At 33.9% G+C, this 12,859-nt stretch overlaps 1 protein-coding gene across 1 annotated transcript in view; it reads left to right on the plus strand.

Annotated features, from left to right (window-relative positions):
- Positions 1-12,859, plus strand: part of TTC27 (tetratricopeptide repeat domain 27) — a 108,640-nt gene that overhangs the window by 18,257 nt on the left and 77,524 nt on the right. The window contains exons 6-8 of the mRNA XM_057370055.1: positions 1,294-1,458; positions 5,443-5,579; positions 9,963-10,075. Coding sequence (XP_057226038.1) covers positions 1,294-1,458; positions 5,443-5,579; positions 9,963-10,075 — 415 coding nt within the window. The remainder of the gene's footprint in view (positions 1-1,293; positions 1,459-5,442; positions 5,580-9,962; positions 10,076-12,859) is intronic.

The following is a 12,859-nucleotide window of genomic DNA, read 5'->3' on the forward strand; positions in this document are numbered from 1 at the left end:
TTTGAAATTGTATCAGTGTCACTCAGTTCAAAAGTTGCATTTTTGTGTGGTTTCCACGTGTACCTGCATGTCCAGTATTTTGTAGGCTTGGAGTAATATTTTTAAGTTACTAGTTTGTGTTTTTTAAACAAAATCTTTAAATCTCATCTTTGGAAAAGTTGTTGCTAGGCTGGATTTATCTGCAAATTTTGATTTAGTGAATGAAAAAAGCTGTTGAAAAGCTATGTTTAGACTTAGCAGCTTTCTATATTAAGGGACAGGTTTTGAGGATTAACAAGTGTTAACAAAAAAGTTGCCTAGGAAGTTTAAACAGTAAAAGCTGTTTATGCCAGAGTTAACTSCCAATCTCTAAATCCAAAAGTCAGAGAAAATGTTTAAAAAACTCCTTGATAATACAATTTTTTCATATAGTGAGACTTTTCAACACCATTAATAAAGCTTGTTTGAAAACTTAAGAATACATTAAGCAACTCAGCTTCAGTGCTATAACTGGGTAACCAGTCCTTTTTAGGTACTGTGATGATGTAAGCATTTTTAGAATCATATTATCTAAATATTTTTGCAAAATGCAGAAATAAAGCATGAAGCAAAAAACCCACTTACACTGAAGAATAATCAGCATGAATAATTTTCAACTTAATGATCTGTATTTGCAGGAATATTCTCTTGTAACTTGTTGTACTTYGATAGAACTTAAGAAATACAAATGCTTTTATGCTGGATGAGAAAATGTCAAGTCTTCTTTCCTAAAGACTTCAGATCTGTTCACAAAGGAATTTTCTCTCATTCGGATGGGRGACATGATCTTTATCATTCAGAAAATCAGTAATTATTTAAAAAACAAACAAAATCTCAACACACAAAACCCAACCAAACAGAAAATGTCTTAAGAATCCTAAGCCACCATTCAGTCCTTGATCTGCTGTTGAAACTTTCATTTGAAGCTTACTGCTTAAGTGGGTGGGTGCTCAGTATTTTGTTCTTATGTTCTTTAGAAGGTCCAATACAATTGTAGTTCATTATTTTTTGTAGAAGTGGTATTTCCCAGTTCAGCTTTGCTGTTAAATATAAGCAAAGTTTGAACTTTTCTTTGTTCTAGTAGCAATCCTTAGATATAAAACAAATSAAAAATGCTCTAAATCATATGTATCTTTTATACACTGTCAGTGARTTTTTAAATGTGTGAAGGCCGTAAAGAACAACAGACTTTCACTCATGATATTTTAAATATATTTTTTAAATATCATTCTCTTGGACTACATTCCTATCTCTTTTCTTTTTCTTCATTTTCAGTGACAGAAGCAGAAGCTTTGTTCACWGGTGGTGAAAGCTGGCACTTAGCAGTTCAGTTCCATCTTGAGTCTGCCTATACATTTTTGTTTTACTATGAATATAAAAAAGCKAAACAGTGTTTCAATATGGCTAAAGACATAACAAAACTGCAGATTAACCTTACAGGTAAGTTTTGCTTGTAAAGTCTATGAGGCTGATTGGWTGGACCAACTAACCTATGGCTTGTGGAGTTTTTTTTGCATGTCCAAGAAATRAAGAACTGTACTTTGAAAAAGCTTGCTGTTTAACAGGTAGGTCTTACTTGTCTTCAAGAATTAGTATTGCTTGGAAGAGAAATGACATCTAGTTAAAAATACCCCAAATTGGGTATCTGAGGAGTTATGGTATTATAATCCTTCTTTCTAGTCTTCCATGTCAAATTCTAGGTCTAGTTGCATCTGCTGGTGTCATGATTAATACTTTTTGTTTTGTTTTGTTTTGTTTGTAGACACTTATAAAGGAGTCTGCATGATGATTTGACACAGTCAAGAAAGACTTTTGTGTCACTAGCCTAGATCTACTCCATGTAAATGGCTTTTAGAAGTCACTTCCAGAACTGGTGTTATCACTGTAATTAAGCAGGGAGGTCAGATTTCTGATGAACAGAAATCACAAGGATTCAATCACTATGGAGACTTTATAATCATACTCTCAGAACCTATTCTTTGGAGTCAGGAAGATCAGATTGTTGCACTTGCAACTTTACATATACAGATATGGATCTGTGATCTAGCTGGTCCTGCTAGGCCGTCAAAACAACATCAAATCACACTTTTTCTGTGTGAGAACTTATGATTGTACCTGAATAGAAGTGCAAAATTTTTTTATCTATTTTTTTCTGTAGACTTATTAGTGGGAAGCAGTAAGGAACTGAAACTTGGGGCTTCCTTACTGATTGCATCACTTCTATGTCACAAGGCTCATGTTCTTTCATATCCAGGTTGGAGCTGCAGCTAATCCTGTTTATACAATGAATTTAATTAATAAATTAATTAAAAGAATCCCTAGCAATCAGCTGCAAAATAACCCTATGACACACAAAAACCCAAACAAACACAAACTCTAACAAATCATGTGGAACCCGGTACTCATTTATTCACAGGTTTTAAAAGTTTACTTTGGAAGGTCTGTAATGAARATCTTGTTGAATTGATTCTATTCAATGATACCTACTTAAAACATAGTAGTTCACATAAATCTGAAGGAAATCAATAAGTTTCAGTTGATCCTACCCTTTTTTCTTGTATGCAACATGATCTGTGCATGTTGCGTGTTCCAAGTGTGGCATTTACTGCCAACTTGGTATTATAAAGTAATTTTCTTTAAAATTAGTCAGATTTCTTACTGTTTTTTATTGAAAACATCAGTACCTATGATGGTAGACTAGCTGTAAAAATGCAATTAACTGAGAACAAGTAAAATCAAAGACACAAGTGTCACTGTAGCCTTCATGTTGGATTTTTTCTTTTAAAGGAGATCCTCAGATTTTGGATTAATAATTTCCTTAAATCTAATTTAGAATAAATCCTTCTTGTTTGGAGGAGGAAGAAAAAGATTGGATGCAGTGGAATTATTTGTATTTTTTATTACTTTACAAAGAGGTTATGATAGTCCCAGAGGAAAGTTGTGGTGATATAGGATCTTAGAAAAATGTTGTGAAACTCCTAAATATTCTGTGGTTTATCTCCATAAATCTRTCAGAATAGTTAACCTGAAGGCAAATGAACTGAACATATAGGAATTGTTGACATTCTAGACAAATTAATTTTATATGCATGTTTGGGCTAAATGGGAAGAATGTTACATCATCAAAAAAGACTTTGGTAATGTAAAAATTTAATCTCTAGTAAAGACATTTTTAAGGAGGAATTTCCTTTTTAGGAAAGGATTTTGACATGTTTATGTCCATTAATGGTTGTAATCCTTACTAGCTGAGTATTGCATTACAGCATGAAAATAGATATTGTTCTTAAAACAGRGATTTTAGGACCAATATTTTCCTAAGTTATTTCAGTAATGTGTGAATAAATCATRCTTGGTTTATGTACTTTTTTAAGTCCCATCAGTTCTAATATGTACCATATTCCTCTTTTATTGAAAAGCATTGTTATGTCCCTCACAATGAGTCATAACCATCAATAACTCTACAAAACAATTTCCAGTAAAAGAAAAGACCATGATCCTTCTTGCATATAAATTTTCTGAAATGAAGGGTAGTAATCCAAAGTAAATTTAAGATCAGCAGATCTAGAGGAATAATAATGCTGAGCTCTAAGATAGGTTTATTATTTTCATACCCAGTAACACATCTCTGGAAACTTAAAATATGAAACAGAAARTTTCAGTGTAGATTGTTTTTGCTTTGTGAGGATCTATCACAGAACTGTAGAATGTTCAGGGTTGAAAGGTACCCTAAAGATCAAGGACAGGTACACTTTCCCAACCTGGCCTTGAACACTGCCAAACATGGTGGTATAAACCAAGTAACTTTCTTCCTCAGCTTAAACACGTGACATATATTTTTCAAATAAAAAAAAATAGTGTTTTGTCCCTATAATAGCAAGGTTTAAAGGTTTAAAACCTTAAAAAGGTTTTTTTATGTTTAAAAAGTGGGGTGGGTGGTGTGTGCATATGAGAGCATTTAACAAATCACGGTTTCTGAGTGGTAGTAAGCAATTTTATTGGTATCCAGAAAAACTGTGCAAGTGTTTCCTTCAGCTGTTCAGGCWGTAAGACATAACAGGAAGTGAATTAATGCATAGTAATTTTCAAGCAATATTAAAATTGAGAATTAAATGCTACTGAGTAAAATTGGTATGAATCGTTAGCCAGTATTTCTCTCTGTGTGTCCCTTCTCTGTACTGTGTGATTTTTAAAGTGATATTTTAGGACCTTTTTCATTTCTTCATAAACTCTTTATACAGGGCTTTTCCACTAAAAAGGGTAATTGGCAGAAAAGAAGAAATCAGTTTAATTTCTGGCTTCCCTGCTCATCTCTTTCTGCCTTCAGGAAGAAAAGTGGGTGGCTGCTATTTCAGTGCCTCTGCTGGATGATTCTTACAGACAGTGGCCTCATATTCAGCCCTTTGTCAATCATTGTTACCTCCAAGATTTTATATACTGAAAGTTTTTCAAAATGATCATGAAATTAAGAACTTGATCTTGCTCTTGCAAGAGCAGCAGTGGATTAGCTCTCAGTCTTCCATTTCACGCTGTCTGAGCATTGTATCACAGTAAAAATGAACAAGCAAACCTCCAAATTTTATAGAGTAATTTTTAGCTACATTTTGGCTCCGGTTAGGATTCTGTTATTTTAAGTTACTGTCCTGAAATTATTTTTTGATTTCTTTGATTGCATTTTGCGAACAAGTTTCTGACAGAGGAAGAACAGATGTGTTTTTCTTTACAATTTGATATAAACRTCAATTACCCCTGTAAAAACTAATAAAAATTGTCCATAGGTCCAATAAAGAACTGAAGAAACAGCACTGAGACAAATTTCACGTTGTGCATTCTGAATATTGGTTAATTGGTTTTACAGCCTTCACAAGTTTGCTGTTTCACTCACTCCCAATAATACTTTTACTGTATCCTATATGCAATATTATGGTAACGTGGTGTCTGTGATCCTGCTTCAAAGATCTAACTCTTCAAATGAAGATTTGAAATATTTAAAATGATGGCCTGTAACATATTATGAGATTTTCATTTGCCTAAATGTCTCCATGTAGTTCCTAACATCTAGCAGGCAAATTGAACAATTGTTTTTGGTTTATTCCTTGGGAATAAGGAGGGAACTGATGAAATCTAATGACTGTGAATTTTAAATATGCTGGGTTATAGAGAATTTAACTAAAAGCAGCTTTGCAAGACCTATATAGCTGTGTTTGTATGTTTGTAGCATGTATTACTTTGTCTTAGCTGGCATTGAGAACATCTCACTGCAAAGAGATCAAGCAGAATTAAACCACTGCTAAATTTCATAGGTTAATTCTCAATGTATAGCTCTATTTTTTTTTTTTTTTTTTTTTTTTTTTTTTTTTAGCAATTCTAGTATATTATTGGATTACTATTTTTTAGTGTTCTTTAATATAAACATATTTTCTGTAGGTGCTCTGGGGAAGAGAACACGGTATCAGGAAAAGTATGTTGCACAGCTTATTTTGGATGTCCAAAGAACAGATGAATTCCTCCTTCCTCACAGTGAACTAAGTCCAGCTCCAACACCTCTAGAAGGCTTAACAATTGTATGTATCTGAAAAGAATTGCTTTAATTTCTTTAAATGAAAATGTTTAGAAGCTTTTATGGGGTATCTGCTAGGGAAAAGTGTGTTGTACCTAGAGAAACTTCTTTGGGGGTTTTGATAGTTTGTGGAAGAGCTGTGGGGCAGTAATTTGCCTAATATTAAAGGATACTGAGTGAAACAGCATAAATGTCTGCAAGGCAGATGTGGCTACTCAACTAAGAGCTTGTTTGCAAGTATGATCTACAGTTCATGCATTAAATTTTAGTGACTAAAAATGATGGAGCTAGGAAAACAGGTGAGAGGCAGATTTTCAAAATAGCCTGCAAGGCATCACARGAATGCAGATTCCTACAAAATGACAGACGTATTCAGTTACAGTGCAAAGATAGGAAATTGCTCTACTTACTCCTATGGYATGAATTATGTKKGTTGGTCCTACTGATCTTAAGGGTGTGCATGATGACTTCAATCATAAATTGCTTAAGAACCACTGAATTGATTTAGGATGGCATTTTTCCTTCWTAAGGAGATTTAAAGTTATTTGAACTTGCTAAAGAAACCGGAGATAAATCGAGGCATTGTGGTCCAAAGTTTATACTTCAAGTAGGAAAGCCTTTATTAAAAAATGTTGTGCCTTGATAGACTTCCAGGTCAAGCAGGGACCTTAAAAAAAATGTCAATACTTCCCTATTTCTCAATTGAATGCATATATGTCTTAGGAGACTATCCTATTTTTTTGTTTTCCTGTTAGTATGTCCTTAGTGTTACATTTGATTTGATGAAATGAGATTGGTTGCATATGTGACAGCTTAGACTTATGATAGACCTACATATGGCAACCCCCTATAGGATAGGAAGAGCTCAAGGGAGGCTGCTTGGTGACTGTCACACCTAGTTATAGACTTCAATTGTAACTTACCTGGAATTAAATGATAGGATGTTCTCAGAGTCCCTAACTAGGATATTGTATTCGGTGTTTTTTCCCAGGTATTCACAACTTTCTGGAGCATTTGTTTTTGTCATCTATTCCTGATAAGGACTTTATTTTGGAATAAAATTATTTCATCATTTCAATAAAAATGGCTGCAGTGGTTTAGGCTGTAGGTATAACTCAGAATGAAATATTTTATCCTTGCTAATCAAACACTGTACTCTTATGTCCTTATAGTGAATGGACGTAGAGCTTCTGAAGTAAGTTTATCAGAGAATTTGAGAAAGAAAGTGAGGGTAATTGGAACTTCTTAAAATCAGGCAGTTATGCTGATGTTATCCTCYGCCTTTTCCTACTAAAATTTTACTGAGTGTGGCTTGAAAATAATGCTAGAGAAAGTAAACATAACTTTTCCATATCTTGTGGAAAAGTAGAAATGTGAGGCTATTAATGAGAGGTTTTGGCTGCAGGGAGGGAGCTGAATTTTGTGCAGATCTGAATAACTATGTCARATAATTCTGTCATAAGTTATTTGGGCTCCTCATTAAAGAAAGTGAKGCTTTCTGTTTCCACAGTCTGCTTCTCAACAAAAAGAAACAAAACAAAAGAACAATCAGAAACCCACAAAACCAAACAAGCCAACACCACCCCCCAAAAAAACCTTAAAAATAACCCAACCACAAAAAAATCCCCAGAACATTTTGTTTCTGCATCTTGCAGATATCAGATTCTAGAAAATCTTGTAGAGCCGTGTGCTGCTTTGAGAAAAACCTGAGGTATTTCAAGTTCAGACATTTTATTAAGTTGTGTGAGTGTTCTGCCACAGGTATTAGACCAGGTTTCATTAAGTAGATTCTTCAATTCGTGTGTGCATTGAATTACCAGTTAAAGGGTTTTGGGTTTTTCCCCCTTTTTCAAATAAGTTTTATTTATAATGTAGCGTCAAAATACAGCTTATTAATGTAACTTTGTCRGTGCAATGTAATTAACTTTAGCAGTGAGTCCTAGTGTTTCTTTTGCCAGGTCTGATATCAAATTTGTTGGCCTTGAGTCTTTCTTGAAGTTACTTTACCCAGAATTTGAGTTAATGGTATTTTCCTTCTGCTGAAAACTACCGTCATTGCATCCCTGTCTAAGTTTAGGGAGGATACTTATTGTATCWTGTATACTTTTAGTAGACTATTAATGGCAAATACATAGAAGTTAAGTATTGACAGGTGCTGAGAATTTCAGAATTAACATATGCCTATGGAAAGCTAAATTGCAATAGGGAATTTTTCTTCCAGTTCTCTTCAGAGTATATATTYTACATCTGCCATTTGCAGGTAAAGGAAAATGCTCTATTTGTCTCTAGATAGGATTTGTCCTGGATGAGTGGAAAATTTCTTAAGAGACTTAAAAATTCTGACAGTTTGGATAAAGGCCAAGTTGAGATTGGTCACACATAATTTTCATCTCCTGTTTTTGAGTGCTTACTTCTATGGCCTTAAAGTTCTCCYCTTAGTCTTGTTCAGTAGGAACATTTTGCAGTTAAGTGGTGARTAATTTAATTCCATTAAAATACAATCAAAATAGTAATGTGCCCAATGATTGGGATTGGTAGCTCTGCTGATTTCTGGTCAAGGGCTTCATCCTTCCCTCTGGTGCCGGGCAATTATGTTATCTCAGGTGGCGCTGGAAGCAAACCTATTTGCATTTCAAAATAGATGTTTAAGATTTTAAGTTCAAAACTTTGCTCCCTGGTCAGTTTCTGTAAAAGGAAAATCTCARGCTTGAGGTGATCATAAGGACTCTTGATATGGAGTGGTATGTTAAAATAGTTTGATTAGTTTAAAAAAATTCAGAGCTGTTTATATGTTTTAGGGGAATGATGAAGTTCTTTTTGTGTCTAAGAATGGAAATCAGCTTTAAAACTGTGGCATACAGTTTCAGTACAGTTCAGGGGAATGATGAAGTTCTTTTTGTATCTAAGAATGGAAATCAGCTTTAAAACTGTGGCATACAGTTGCAGTACAGTTCAGTTGATCAATATTCATAGTGAAGCTAAAGTAATTTGTACTAWTTGTGCAAGTTAGATTTTAAAAATTATGTAGACCTGAAGGTGGAGATTTTTAACTAATTGCCATATAAATGAAATTGYAATTTATGAAGTGGTATCATACTAGTTCTAAAATAATTTTCCACTGGAAGTGGTAGATAATATTTATGTAGTCTAATTTAGTAAGAGATGAAAATTATGGTAGTAAGTTTGTCATTAAAACTGCAAATACCTTCTTTATTCACTTAAAACAAAGCTTATTTTCTTCACAGTGTCTGTCAAATCAGTTTCATTTATATAGTGATAAAATATTGGTGATGAATGCAGAWAACCTACTTCAAAGCATTCCTGTTTGCTCTTTGTTCTTCTGTAGACCTTCATTTTGACCTTACCAACGGAAGATATGAATGAAAAACAGCTACTACTGGGACATTGAAGAAATTAATAGGAAATTTGAAAAACTGTTAATATAAATCCATTATCTGTTTTTAATAGATTATAAAAACTACTACTGGTAACTAAAAGCCAGTAGTATGATAATTGGTTTCAGGACCACTTGTTCTGGTTTGGATTTGTTTTTCAAGGGRAGAGGAAGTAGTATTACAGCTACTTTCTGTTTGCTTGCAGCCAAGKAAATCTATTATTTTCAAACAAACACAAATTCTATGAACATAGTAATTTATACTTTTCAGCCATAATTATATTATTTTCTTTAAGTTAAATGATGAACAGTGAGCTACAGGTAGCATGCTTTTTTGTAAAACTTRAACTAAAGACTCTTCAAATAAAAAGCATGTTCTTTTTGGAAAATCACAGGTYGCTGACCAGGAGCAAACGTTTTCAGAATGTACTGGTTCAGTGAGGTCTTTTCAGTCTGTGTTTTTTTTTCTAATTTACAAAACCCGTTTAAAAAAAATCTGTTTAAGGAATTGCCCTTTATTGCTAGAAGTCATGCTTTATGTAGTTGGGCTTTGCTGATACTTAAACAGAAATCCTTAAATTCCAAGACATCCAAAGTGGCTAGCCTGAAAACCTGTATTAATGACTGTAACATTAATCTGTTTCAGTTGTGTATATAATAGAGGATGAAATTATTGATAATTTTATGAACAACAATTTGAAAAGGGAAGCTGCCTCCATCCATTATTTAAATAGAAAATTGATACTGGGTAACCTTAGAGTTGCTCTGAATGGTATTCCTCATGCATGAGAAACAGTATATTTGTAGCAGAAGTACTTGGGATGATAATTTCTTGMACTAGCTTCATTAGTTAGTTATTCTATCATAATGGTAAATTACTTTCCATTGTGTCTTTCTTTAATGGTAATATGATCCTTTTTCAAACTAGTTGATATTTTTTCTTATTTTGAAGACATAATTCTATTTTAAAATATCCTTTTTCTATTCCAACAGAATTATGATTTAAATGATGACACAGTACTCAATGAGATAAAGTTAGCAGATTCTGATCAGTACCAGGTACCTGATTTGTGCGCAGAAGAGCTTGCTGTAATCCTTGGAATATGGTAAGTTAGTTTTGGCTACTTAAAAAAAACAAACAAATAAACATGAATCGTTGTGACAATGCAATAATGAAATGATGAGTTGATAGGACTTTTTGCCTTCTTTATTATATAATCTGGCTAAAAGATTTGCATTATATATGGATGGTATTTTCAATTATCTCAAAGTGAACATCAGTGTCCGGTTCAGAATTTCAGCAATRTTTTGTTAATAGCTGTATTGTTGCTTTATCCTTTAAAAGCTTTATATCCTTTATATCCTTTGTGCTTCAGGTTAACTACATTTCAAATGTCAGCTGKCATTAGCTACCATACAGTGATAACACTTCCCCTTCCCTCTTTCTCTTTTCTGGTATGATTTGAGTTTTACATTGGCTGGCTGCCCATTAGCTTCTTGATCAGAGTATTTTACTTTGAAACCACCACCAGGTTCTGTAAAGTGGCTAGGAACCAGATTGACTGCCAGTTRTATAAGTGAGTTTGGCAGGACTCAAGGCAAGAAGAATCTAAAGACAACCAACCGAACAAAATTCAGTGTTGCCTTCCCTATAGGAATGGTAAAAGCCATTCAGTGGGTGGCATAGTGTTAAACAATTGAAAGTGTCTCAGTCAGAGATGGAGAAAAGATTTGATATCCAGCCATGTAGCAGAAAGGATGCCAGCTTTGAGAATTACACTTCTTGTAACGAGTTTAGGCTTTGATTGCTGACTATACCCTTATCTCCATACCAGCTATTCGTTTGTGAGTTTGAGAGGAAGCATAGACATTTTATAGCCTTTAGCATTGGCTTTTAAGCAAAACATTTTTATMAAGCCTTTTCAGATCCTGTGCTTTTCTCTCATGCATGAGGACTACAGTTCTGGAGAGTAAATGCTTCGTTTCATAATTAATAAGTTGGCTTTAGAATTTCTTTAAGCTGTTTTATTTTTAATAGCTTTAGCAATGTTCTTTAACATCTTTCAACTTTCAAAATCGKTTTTTGAAACAGAAGTATGTAGTCATAATCCACAAAGTGGTACTTTGATTGCCATTAATTCCACTGTTTCAAATAAAGCTCATTAAGTCCCAAAGTATAGAACTCGTTAGTTAAGCTGGRTGCTTCTTCCATTAGACTGTCAAGGTAGACCTGATGTATCAGGTTTGAGAACTGGTTGTAAGCTACTGACAATTAGCTTTTGCTGAGTTACTAGAAAATACTTTTTTACTGCTGCACAGTACATCTTACTCCAAGGTTCTATTTTATCTGCCTAAAGAATCTCTGTTTCTCATTGTTTTCTTTCCGTCTTTTATTCCAGTAAATTCCTTAAGAGAGGATTCAAGAGTGGACAGAAAATACCATATAAAACTGAATGATGTGATGATTAGTGACTTCATATTGTTGTAAGATCCCTCATGATGGATCTTACAGCAGTAGATCCTAAATTACACTCAGATTTCAGCTCCTGAAATTCTATGCGATGAGCTGCTGATTAATCTGTYCTTGAAACCAGAACAAATACAGGTCATAGAAATGAAATTTTTGTAMAACAGTCTGACAAGAACTAACACAGTCATTAGAAATGCCTAAAACCAAGGTACAATTTTATTCTAGATTCAGATTCAAATTGCAGCTTTAAATTTTATTTGATTCAGTATGGAAAATCATTAAAACAATTCAGTTGTTCTTCTGTCTCTCACGACTTACATTACTGCACTTATATGTCTTCAAGCTTTGTAAAAGGATGTGGCAGAAATGGAAATCATACCTATTTTAGCACTGCTTTGATCTGGAAGAACTGCATCTGTGTGCTTCAAAAAGCTGTGACAAAAATCTATCTAGAATAAGAAGAGGATTAAGACTTTCTGCTTGAATCAGTGTATTTTTAGGATGATGRAAAATAAGTTCCACTTTTGTTCAAAATTTAACTGTCCCTTGGTTTACCCATGTTTTTCAAACATGGTCATGTCACATAACATTCTGGTTGCCTAACTACTGTTGAGTTGGTAAAGTGCTTGAAGTTTTCTTGCTGACTTCTTTCCCCTCTTGTTCTTTTTTTTTTTTTTTTTTTGGATTGTCTCCTTCCTCCCATGCATAGAGAAACTTGCTATTGTTAACTTGAAGTCACATTTGTGTTAGTGACTAGTGTTTAGTGACTTTAGATGAGTACATCAAGCCAGCTAAAAGTATTTCTGCTAGCAGCTGACACTGGATGTGTAAAAAAGTAACTGAAGYAGAGAAATTCTTTATTACTTTACTGTTTGCATGAAAAATTTTCTCAAGGAAGGAAAAAACCAGTGAGATATATATAAAAAACAGAATTTGTTTCCTGGCAATGTTGTCTAAAACTTTCAAAAAAGTGCACCAACAGTGTAAGATATTTTTTTCCCTGCAAAGCCAGGAGGGGAAATGTATTGAGGCAATAGTTAATAAACTTTTCTTTATGTCATTGTGGCCACACTCACACAGCTTGCTGAAGCTGATGGTATTATGAAACATCAGCATAAATTTTATGAAGTGTGTATGGAACCTCCATCATGGGAGGTCTATGGGAACAGACTAGATAACCATTTGTCTGAAGTTAGAGGTTTTGTAGTGCAGGAGGAAGAGTTGGAAGTGCTCTCAAGCCTTCTTCTAGAAATTGTTGTGAGTAGTCTGTGTGCATTTAAGTAGAAGAAACCATGCCCAAAGAACCAGGCAAAGTCTTGTCTCCARAATAAATTATGTAATGTGGACAGCGTAATTTCAATCTGTAACCTATTATCACAGTAAGTACCTTTGCAATTTTAGCCTAGAATATGAAGCCTGC

This window comes from Malurus melanocephalus, unplaced genomic scaffold (genome assembly GCF_030028575.1).
Source record: "Malurus melanocephalus ecotype Western Australia unplaced genomic scaffold, MMel_1.1 scaffold_5, whole genome shotgun sequence".
Lineage (NCBI taxonomy): Eukaryota > Metazoa > Chordata > Aves > Passeriformes > Maluridae > Malurus > Malurus melanocephalus.